At 35.2% G+C, this 11,790-nt stretch overlaps 1 protein-coding gene across 2 annotated transcripts; it reads left to right on the plus strand.

The window, feature by feature from the left end:
• The first annotated feature begins 7,397 nt into the window (after window positions 1–7,397).
• On the plus strand, window positions 7,398–10,858 carry LOC108969354 (seminal metalloprotease 1-like). Of its 2 annotated transcripts, XR_001993386.1 has the most exons (3): window positions 7,398–7,716; window positions 10,036–10,638; window positions 10,758–10,858. XR_001993386.1 is itself a non-coding variant. In XM_018934005.1 (2 exons), exons 1-2 carry the CDS (start codon window positions 7,461–7,463, stop codon window positions 10,575–10,577), a joined length of 798 nt encoding a protein of 265 aa, XP_018789550.1. In that variant the 5' UTR covers window positions 7,398–7,460; the 3' UTR covers window positions 10,578–10,696. The 2 variants fall into 2 exon arrangements, 1 of the variants encoding a protein (XP_018789550.1); XM_018934005.1 differs by lacking the exon at window positions 10,758–10,858 and having other exon boundaries at window positions 10,036–10,696.
• Window positions 10,859–11,790: the final 932 nt, after the last annotated feature.

The raw sequence follows: 11,790 nt of genomic DNA on the forward strand, positions 1-11,790 counted from the left end.
ACCTTTATTAAACGCGCAGGGAAAAGAACGATTTACCAACCTTCTAAAGAGCAAAGTGTAACCAAACAGGATCAATCAGAGCCTTGACCTTACCTAGTTTTAATTAGATTTAAGGTTTTATTACTTATTTTTAGGCTTTGAACATAAAAGATGTATTAACAAAAAAAGGATTATGATCCGTAACTCCACCAAACTAGTTCTCCAAAGAATTCACTCAACACAAGTGTCTTATATCACAAATTTGATATTTTTTTAACACCAATGAGACGTTAGTTTCTACTTAATTTCTGAGAACTCTTACCAGTTCACAGTAATCCACATGGAACCATTTCTCGACAAACAAAGGCATCTCCTTTGCTTGCTGCACCTAATTATCGCAATAAAAATGTTTTCAGTAATCCAAGGGCGGTGCAGGGACCATTCTCACGAGATGACAATGTTAGAGCGGTCATATTAACTCCCATTCTCCCCTTCCCTTTATAATAGCCCATTTGAATGCAATTACTGCAATGAAGGCGTAGTATTTGTATGGATTTTTTGCGTGCCTTTTATTACTTTATTGTGAATACTTACCACAGTATCGCTCTGCTCTTACCCCTCAACATTAATGCTATTTTTATACCTGTAACGGCGCATTGTTGTACTATCCTTTGCTTCCGCACTCTTGCTTGTTTGTTTGATGGTCTTATGAGTGTATTTCGGTTGGTCGGTCTTTCGGTTGCTTAATCCCCACGTAGTCATATTAAATATTTTTGCCATAACATAGTTATATATAGTATAAATATATGAATGCTTGGGTACATTCCTGTGTGAGCTGGTGTGTCATGTAGTTTTTTGTCGTCACTTCGCTTTGTTTGTGCCTTTCATAACCCACATAATGGCTGTCTACCTGTGGTGACTGCGGTGTCTTCTTGGCTTTTGACTCTTTTCACTTTTCGCTTACCAGGTGCATATACAGTTACACATATATATACAACCGGTATATATGATAAGTGGCTGCAATTAGGCCAACTCCAGTCGTCGTTTTAACGAGGAAATGCTCTTTGCAGGAAGAGCATGTTAACAAGTATCCTTTTTTTTATATTTTACCTTCCGTATAGTAACAACAACAACTTTCATATAGTATATAATTAATTTGGAGTGCATGTAAGCAACTTGCAACAAAATTAATTTATGCAGTAGAATTTCGGGTTGTCATTTAAATAGCTAACTAGGGTTTTATGTGAAGAACAACAACGAAAGCTAGTTTTTATTATGTGTGACAGAAATGTTTCCGTTTTGGCATAAAGTCGCAAGTTTAATGCTCTTTTCTTGTAAATACTTTAGATGTGCATTTCTTTGTATCACATACTTATATACTCCTCGCAATCCATAGTACCACCATGATGAAATTGGCTTACGTGAATGTTGGGGACTATTCAATCAACGGGTTTACTGCCTAAAAACAACGCGGAAACTTCAAATTTAATGGGAAATATTTATTATCATTCGAAAGAGCATTTCGTAGCATTTCTTAGCATTTCTTAGCATTTTTTTTTTTTTTTTTAAGATTATCCCTTTCAAATGTTGTCCGCCGCCTGAATACTTATACTACCTTACATATCCTTACATATCCCTACAGAAAAATGTCTAACGGTGTGATGTGACACGTTCTTGGTGGCCAACCGATCTGCCCAAAGCAGATTCTTAGTTTTTTAGTATTGCCTCAATAAATCCATCGAAATGCGGGAAGTGGTGTCTTGTTGAAACTAAATGGCGCCAAGATCACGACCTTAAATTTGAGGCAACAAATAGTCGGTTATCATAGCGGCGTAACGGTTGCCATTGTCAGTTACGTTCTCACCGGCATTTTGGAAGAAATGTGGACCTACCACCGGCTCACAAGCCACGCTAAACCGTAATTTTTTCTAGATGAAATGAAATCTCTTGAATCTCTTCAAGTTGTTTTTCGTCCCAAATGCAGCAATTTTGCTTGTTTACATACCAATTAATCCAGAAATAGAATTCATGCTAAACAAAATTTGGCTCAAAAACGTGAGATCTTCTTGGAACTATTCAGGAGCCCATAGAGCGAAGCTATGTCACTTGCGGCTTTCAGTTTAAGATCTCGACGTAAACAGCGCCAAGTCGATCCATACGTCTGTCCGAGTTGCAGCGAACGGCACCGAAACGACTGTCAACAGTTTTCGTATACGTTCCCAGCTACGGCTGCTATATTTTCTTTGTTACGTGGTGGACGTGGTCTATTTGGCCGAATATTAACCAATAATGAAAGCTGGGTCTCAAGATGCATGAGGCCGTTTATGTTTACCATAAGTTGCACAAAGCGCGCGACTGAAGCCTTTCCGTGATATATCAAAAAATGGTTATTGAAATAGTACCCCTACTTGGATAACCCGTTAGTTACAATATTATTGATTTCAATAAATTGTAATGTCAATATATTATAAATTGTCGTTGTTGTATTTGATGCAGCGAGGACGCAGCCTACGATTGAATATTTTCAAATTTGTTGTTTCAGTAAGGTCAAGCCAGAGGAAAGGAATATTATTTGTTACTTTTATTGGGAAGGTAAAGAGTAAGTTCGGTGTCAACATCGAGAATATGATCTCAAATGGAGAGAGTATACAAAATTAAGTGTTCGTTTGAAGTATGGAATGGACGCAGACATGTGGCCTGTTATATGTTACCTGCTGTCGACAAATTTTATTTTCCCATGGGGTTCCGTTCCACCTCACTTAAGTGACTGAAAGAATAGTTTCAACGATTCAAAGATTCGGGTGAACTCAAACACTCCCTTCGTGTATGCTCTTGAAGTGATTCTAAACCTTCCTCGAAAATAGAGAACTCCACTCTTGCGGGTAAATACTGTCAGAATTTAGTCATAAGGCAGCTTTTTAAACTGCCGGATTACTGTAATATATTTAAAGATGAGTTTATTACTTTGGGAAAACCAAAAAGATGGCAACGTCCCTAGTTTTATCCAGCAACACCTAAACTAAATATATATATCTTATAGTTAAACCGTTAAATAAACAAAAATATTATACTCTTCTAAAACATCTTGAGAGAGTGCTGAAGAATATTATAATTAAAATTATTTTTCCAATTTTATTGGCTCTTTTCTAAGCTACCTTTTTATACAGCTAAATAATTATAAATTATATGTTTATTTTACCGTTATATTAGTTCTTGTTGTTGGATACATATGTAGTGGCCTTACTGAACAGTTATACAGTTATGAGCAGCTATATCAAAATTTACATGTAAATACTGTTGGTCTGAACCTAATTATAAATTTCGACATAGTTAAACCGAAATTTTTATATAAGAATGAAGAAGGATATCCATCCGAAAAATTGCATTATGAAAAGAGATAAGAATATGATTGAAAATTGTCTAAAAGACACCGAAAACTATTATAAAACACCTCAAACAGAAAGAGAGTGCTTAACCTAAACTTTTTGCAAAACACAAGTTAACACGACTTCAATTTGCAGAAAAGTACTTTTTCTGGAACACCGAGTGGCAATCCGTCGTATTTATTGACAAGAAAAAGTTTAATTTAGATAGGCCCGGCGGTTTTCAATATTACTATGGTGATATGTATCGTTAGAAACTTTCAAGGAGGATCGGTGATGATATAGACCGCATTTGGACATAATTTAAAGACTCCAGTTCGTTTTGTGTAACATAAGATGAACTCAGAAAAATGCGTAGAGCTTCTGGATAACTTGGACTTTTCAACAGGATATCGCACAAATTCATAAAGCGTGCTTAATCGATGCTAAATATATGGGCCATTTGATCCAAAAAAGTGTATGTCGATAGAGCCATCCAAAAGGAATGGGATAATTTAGATCTGTCTTTATCGCAAAATTTGATTTTTAGTTTTAAAATATCCAATATATCTATAAAAAACAGTTTGTATTTCTTACAGATTGCGAAAAACGGTTGTGCCACATAACTATTTCGCGCACTTTACATTTTACTTAACAGAGATGTCTCCCTTTTGCATTCAATTACGTCTGCTCCAACTCCACTTTTCCACTTTTCTCTAACCCTAAAATTATGCAACATTATTAACTCGCCACCAATTATATATATATGTTTTTTTTTTTTTTTTTTTTTTTATACATAAAAGAACCCATAATATAGGTAGTCTCATAAATGCCCATTGAAATCTACTAATGATTATATGGTATCATAAACGAACGTATTCTTCGATATTAACATATTGTCCGATTACACGATAAGCTCTGAATGTTACGCCAGTTTATAGTACAGTTATTCGGTTGATTTTACAGCCATAATTTAACAACAATATTGAAAATTGCTCCCTATTCTACGCATCATTAATTAATAATAATACAAAATTGGCAAATTTGGCCCGCCTGATTTTTTTTTTTTATCTCTCTTGTATTTAACTTTCAAAAGTTCATGAATTTTTCTCAAAGTTCCATGTTAAGTAAAAGGTTATGTGGCAAAGGAATAACGGCAGTTATAAAGCAATATATCCACACACATATAAGGGTCCTGTTTCGTTAACGAAACCATTTGCAAAAACAGTTTGCTAGATCAAACCAATGAGTCAGGGAAAATGTTTCAAATTGTTGTGAATCAGCACTAATGACATTGAAAACTTATCGCCGATTCATATTCCTATTGTATATGCGCCGGCCACTATAGCCAATTTAACGTCATATGTTAAATTTACTAAATTTCCGTACTTAATAAAATTCAAATTATTTTTTATTGTTTTGCAAATTGTGACCAATTGCCATCACTGACGTGCACAATTTGGTCAGTTTTTTTTATCTTCTTAATGTGTCACGTCGTGCCATGAAGTAAGTGAAACACAGAAATACGTTAACATCGACTGCACCGAAGCTAACCCTTCATAAATACAAAAGTTTCACCACAAGAACTTGAATGATAGTTCAGCTTGCATGCTATATGCTATAGAGATCCAGTCTGAACAATTTCAATTCAACAATTACACTTGTGCCATTGACAATAACCCATAAAAAAAGGCGTGAAGAAATCTCCTGACACGAAAGGCAACTGTCCCTACCAACATTTCGTTCCGATCGTTAAGCCGTACCTCCTTCACCTTCTTCAAAGCCCTTTTCAAGCATACATTGAAAAAAGTTTCATTAGGCGCAGGAAAACATCAACCATGATTGGAGCAATGAATGTAATATTTAAGATGAGTCCATTTTTGTTTAGTTCAACGCCTTGAGATGCGCTGGGCTTAGAAAAGGACAAACATTAATTCAAAGAAGTCTTAAGCATCCTCAAAAGGTGCATGTTTATGGACCCTAAGTAATAAAATTGTATAAGGAGAGTTTACTGCAGTCAAATGATATGCTTCACTGTAAAATAACCATGATTGGATATTGCGAGAGGACAATGATCCGAAATATAGAGCAGACTCTGTATTCAATAGAAACAAGAAAAAAAAATTGCTTTATTCATGTCCAAAATAAAAATGAAATCATGAAAAAATTAAACGTCAACAAGACATTGTATGTGGCTACGTCAACATACTTGAAGGTCGCTTCCTGTGGAATATGCCAGTCTATAATACACAACGTGGGAGGCACGAGCAAGTATTGGATAGAATTCAGTATTTTATAGCAGTACATTTTCTATAAATAAAACAGCTTTCTCAACAGACGCTACCTTGGAAAACTAAAACGTCACTACCTTATTATACTTCATATGCTAAATATTAATTAAATCGGTTGGTAGAAATATGGTAGTTTCCTTGGTGCCACACTCTATACTAAGTTAACCAGATGTGAAATATGTATGAAATTATATGGACAAATAGGCACGGTCCAGTTTTTAATCACAACTCCGGCTCTACGAGCAGCTTTCAACTTTATGTTTTCAGAGCTTGTGCTGAGTTTCCTCATAATTTCGGGTAAATAAAATTTTAAGCAATTTTGGCATATGCAATTTGACAACAATCCTATATCCCAGAAATAACTGAGGTCTAGACCAAACAGCAACTTTTCAACCTTGTACGATTTAAAACATCGCTTTTAAGTGTAAAATCAGTGATGGTCTAACGATGTGTCATCAAGCCACCGAAACTATCGAAACCTATAATATTTCTAATGAATGAAATCACTTTTGCAAACGTTCCGATTATCGTACTTATCAATAATTTATAATCTGAAGCTATTCAACTGCTTTACGGCCAAGCTCTTAATTTCGACGTGTACTGTATAGAAGTGTGCTGTTTGAAATTAGCAATCGCCCAGGAACGGTCTGTGCTGACCAATACCAAGAGGAATATTATACCATTAGAACTACACCAGGCCACACATATTGCTAGTGACTTTCCAGAAGCTCCGAGAGCTTGGTTAGGATATGTACCCACCTTATAGTTTATGTATGGAAAAAGTTGTCTCAAAAGAAGCTGTCACAGTGTTTTGCCTATAGGGTTACTACGATCATCTAACTGACTAAATAAATTTGCGTAGAAAGTTATGCATACTTACTAAGTGTAAAGAAAGCTTATCGAATGCCAATATTTTTACGATTTAAGCTCATAAGCGTCTTGTTTAAAGCACTTTCTTTCTGCAAACAGTCTATAAGTGGCGAAACGAACAGTCAAGTGTCATAAACACAAAGGCATTCCAAACGTAGTCTCAGAAATATATAAAAGCATTAAAATTATTGAGATATGTCAACACTTACAAGTACCAAAACAAGCTCGCTAATCATCTAATTAGTCGCTTAACTAAACTTGTGATTATCGCTGTAAACTACATTATACATTACGATTACACTACTTCATTTTTTATACGAACAAGGTGGTGCTTAAATAAACATCAAGTACACTAAGTGTACTTAAGTACTACCTTTCAGATATAACATTTCACTATATAAAATTTTAGTTTTATTGATTTCCTTATGGTCCACTTTTAACCACCTGATTTTTACTGTGGCCGTACGAAAGTGACGTCTTTTGATAGCACGTATGAAGACACGAGACGTACACCACCATTAATAAGTTGAAGAATAGTGCTTCCCAAAAAATCGACCGCTTATCAAACTTTAAACTTTTAACCAAGCGCCAGGTAATTAATTAATTGAACGCCGAGGTGCCGTCATGTCAGGCGCAGTAAATAATTGCCTTAGGTATGTATTGCTCATATTGGCTCACATGAAATTAAAATATGATTATACTCGTAAATTTGAAAATTGTTATCTGATATCTAATAAAAGTGTCGACAGACATAAATACCAACAAGCAAGCGTAAAAGCACAATGCAAAATGACCGCTGAATTGTGGGGCTGGCTATCTTATCTAGCCGATTTGACTAGAAAATTTTACCAATTCGCAAATATGAATAAGCCAGCTAACGGATAGTAAAGACAGTTACTTTCGTGAGCTGCAAACAAACGCATTGCAAGTTTTAAAATTTTGCAAATAATTTAAAATAATGGCGGTGGAACTTTTGAGAATTCTTATTTGGCCGATATTTGGTGTTCTGCTCAGCGCAAATCTCGCTTGTGGCAAGCCCGTATCAACATTGCTGGACGCTGAAGAGATAGCGGGCATGTTTGAAGGCGATATGGTCTTAACGGCGGATCAAGAACGTCTGCTAAGAAGTCCGCTGCAAGGCCGAAATGGTTTGGTTGACGAGACCAAGCGGTGGCCGAATCGTATTGTTTACTACAAAATTGTCGGCGATTTTGGTACGTGCAAAGAACTACAATGTCTTAAATGTATTGTGAAAGGTTAAAGAAAAATCCGTCAAGTAAATTCGTTAAAAATATCGTATTATTAAGTGGAACATCGCTCGATGACAAAAATTTGCTCTGTTTTTTACTATCAAGTGCACAAAGTTTAGTGAGAACTCCAAGAATAAAGACTGTTACATTTGGCATAAGAAAACGGGAAACTCTGTCGTTCATTGAAGTCCTATACATACTTGCAGGAATTATGGTAATTTCAGTTCTACACAAATCAATGAAAAATTAGATAATTGAATTTTTTAAAACTTACAATTAAAGCTGTTCGAGCCAAATATGTAGATAACCCAGTGAATGTTTTGAAAATTTGTGATTTTCATTGAAGTTGTTGTGAAACACGCGATTTCACCATATTTGTAGATACAGTTGAAGCTGACGTCTTAAATTTTATTTTGAAGTCGATGAAGTTGAAATATGAAAAACGCACATTAAAATAACTCTCTCACTTTTATAGTAGTAAATACTTGTATTTATAACGCCATATAATGCATTAATTTATGATACCAACATTTTATAACGCATGGGTTTTGTCAACTATTTCGACTTTGAAATTGCCTAGTGAGGGGGTTAAAGTAAAGTGAAGATTGAGGAATGTTTTAAATGAAGATGGATTAACTTGAACAGTGATTTTACTATTATGCAAGTTACTATATGAAAAAGTATAAAGAAACCAAAGAGATAGGACGACGGGTTTTGAGGATACTCAAAACTCAAAAGAAAATATTCACCCGAGAATTTGCTTATTTCTAATTGAATTACAGTTGGCCCATCCACTATAAATATACTTCAGAGAAGTGCAAAGTATACATAAATATATTCCTTTGTTTCTACTAAAAACATTTAAGAAAAAAAATATTTTTTAACACTAGTCTGCAATGATCTTGATGTTTGCCCTGGAAATAAGATCGATTTTGGATATAATTGTACCCACAATTCTTGACCCTGTCATTGATTTTGTAAGATTTAATCTTTTTTTTTTTTTTTTTTTTTTTTTTTTTTTTTTTTTTTTTTTTTTTTTTTTTTTTTTTTTTTTTTTTTTTTAAATCTTTATTTATATTTTGCATTACAAAAATAAGAAACAGTAGACAAAATAACAGATGTACATATGTATTTATAGTATCAGTTTTGAAAAATGTGGATTCGTTGAAGTAAACAGAGATATAAATGTCGAAAACATGTGTCATATGTAGCTTTTAATTTATAATTTTCTAGTTGGCAATCTGTTTTAAAGTCCAGAAAGTCCAGCCATATTGGTTAGCTCTCAACAAATTTGAGAACTATCCTCCGTCACTTTTAGATCCATCGCATCTCTGTTTCTCACAATAATTGTATAAATTGTTGGTAAATGTATCCGTATGATTGCGAATATAGCCTAACTTCATACTCAGCGTAGATGTGCCTCCTCCCGTTCACTTAATCTTAAAAATTATACCGATGTCGAGATATTTGGCGAAATGATTGTTCCTGAGAGCATGAGAAACTCAAAACAAGATTTTTATTGAATAGAATTGGACATTAAGTAGACTGTAGGTTTGAAAAGCTCCACGTTTTATCTCTATTAAACCCTAAAATCTTCCGAATTATTTTTAGCATATTTTCGGTAAGAAGCCTGAGCTGGGGATCCCGTGATGTTTCTGCGAAAAAGTTAGGAAAGAGAATACTAACCACGACTGGAAAGAATTTGTTTTTACTACGAACATGTCGATAATTGGTGAAAATATACGAAATGCAAGTATCATAAAACAAGAGCACATCCAATACTTTCATGAATAGTTTCGTAATCTGGACACTTGAAGCTATCAAAATTTGCGAAGATTTCCCGGGTTACAAAAAAAAATTGGTTCTTTCAATAGAGCCGTATAATCTAAGTTCTCTAACAGTTTTAAGGTTTTTACGCTCTATGATGGCAATCTGTTGAATTGTCTCTGAGAATTTTTTTACGTGTATTACTTTAATCCTAACTAAACCGCCTACGGGCATATACCGATCCCCCCGGTACCACCATCAAGTATTTCATGGCGAAGATATTTGAGCAAACGTTTTTAATAGTCTCAATGTGTTCAATGACCTCTGTTGGTCACTGAATCCGCCGCGTCCAATGATTGTAGTGATATGTTTCATTCTGGAGTTCTCTCTCTAAAGCTCATGAACCTATAAGGTCCGTTTGGAAAAAATATATATTTTCAGAAAGGGCTTAGACTTTTATACTTACATAGCATATTTTTCCAAATACTGTAATGTATTTTTATACTTATATTTCAGACTTAATTCATCGCCAAGCCATTTCAGACGCCATAGAGGTTTTGGAAGCGCGTACCTGCTTAAAATTCCATGAGGCCAGTGAAGCCTCCAAGCAATACGTGGCAATTTCTTCCATGGCGGGTGGCTGCTACACCGCTGTTGGCTATCAGGCCAAAGTGCAGACAATGAACTTGGAGAATTATCCAGTTGGTGAGGGCTGCTTCCGAGCGGGCACCATATTGCACGAGTTCATGCACGCGCTCGGCTTCTATCATCAACAAAGTGATAGCAATCGCGATAAGTACATACACGTTGTCTACGACAATATTGTGCCAGGTAAAGAGCCAAACTTTGAAAAATACGACGCGTCATTTGTGACCGATTTCGATGTGGGTTACGACTATGATAGCTGCCTACATTATAGACCCGGCGCATTTTCAAAGAATGGTAAAGACACGATTGTGCCGTTAGACGCGACGGCAGTTATCGGTCAGCGAGAACATTTGAGTAAAAAGGATATAAACAAAATTAATATCATGTACAAGTGTCCCATACTGACCTAAAAGTGCATTACTCCAATAACAGATCAAATACGCATTATAAGTGATACAACTAATGGATTATGTAAATATTTAACATATTTGTGATATCTTATTGCTATTAATTTATTTAGTTTTAAGTAACTTCCTATTAAATAAATTAAAATAAATAATAAAACTTAAAACCCATACCAACATTTGCAGCGATACTCTCTTATTCCAACGAAAATTATGTTGCATGTATATCAGGAATGTAATAAAACGTTTTTCGTTCTAAGATGAAAACTATCAGAGGAGATATTTGGGTAGTTATGGATTGGTGGAGGAGTGCCTGAGCTCGCTGTAAATAGCATCGGGTGTCCTTTCATTTGGCCTAAGATTGATCGCAGAAGATCTAGTGATATTTTGTGATTGGCGGCCATGCAGTAAGGTTGGGAATCCTACTAGACACCGTTTTCAGAAGCTGTTTGGAAGAAGATGAGGTAGAAACAACTCAAAACTTCTTGACGGAGTTAAAATAAAACGCCTATGCAAATGTGTATTGATTACTAACCGATTTGACAATCAGTAAGTCTGAACATTATTTTCTTTGGCTGCAAAAGGTCTACATATACCATAGTCCACCTACGATCATCGTTCAGCCATCTAACCTAACCTAACCACATTTACTGTGGATCTTTGCGAAACGTTTCTCGAAGCGAATATACCATTAAAATAAGATTAACGATACAAGTTTTAAATATTGTTTTTTCGAATTATGTCGACTAATAAATTCCCTGTGAATCAAAGTTGTGGCAGAGATATGTAATTATTCTGTGCAACAAAGTCTTAACTGAGCGAAATACAAAAGCTGCCAATAATTATATTTGGATATCTTTAGATGAGAGAGCAGACCCGAGGTAACGACTTTTCGAAGTATTGGCGAGTGATTTACATGACGAACAAAAAGTTATTTATTCAATGTTGCGCCTGTTGATGCCGCCAATGCTACCGCTGGAGCCGTCTTTCTTAACGACAGTTTGCACTTACTTTGGTCAAACGGTGAGTTAAACTTTGTATTCAAATCAGGACGTTCAGTTGCTAATTCGTATATTTTCTATTTCGATCAACTTCAAGGCAGTATACAAAGTCCTACTAATTTTTACGGATACAGCATCATATATGCTGGCTACTGGTAATGCGCACTTGCCTTTCGCATGGATTACATAGTTTAGCAGAGTTTGTGCACAATTTTCTG

The sequence above is a fragment of the Bactrocera latifrons genome, unplaced genomic scaffold (genome assembly GCF_001853355.1).
Source record: "Bactrocera latifrons isolate USDA-ARS-PBARC rearing strain unplaced genomic scaffold, ASM185335v1 scaffold_25, whole genome shotgun sequence".
NCBI lineage: Eukaryota > Metazoa > Arthropoda > Insecta > Diptera > Tephritidae > Bactrocera > Bactrocera latifrons.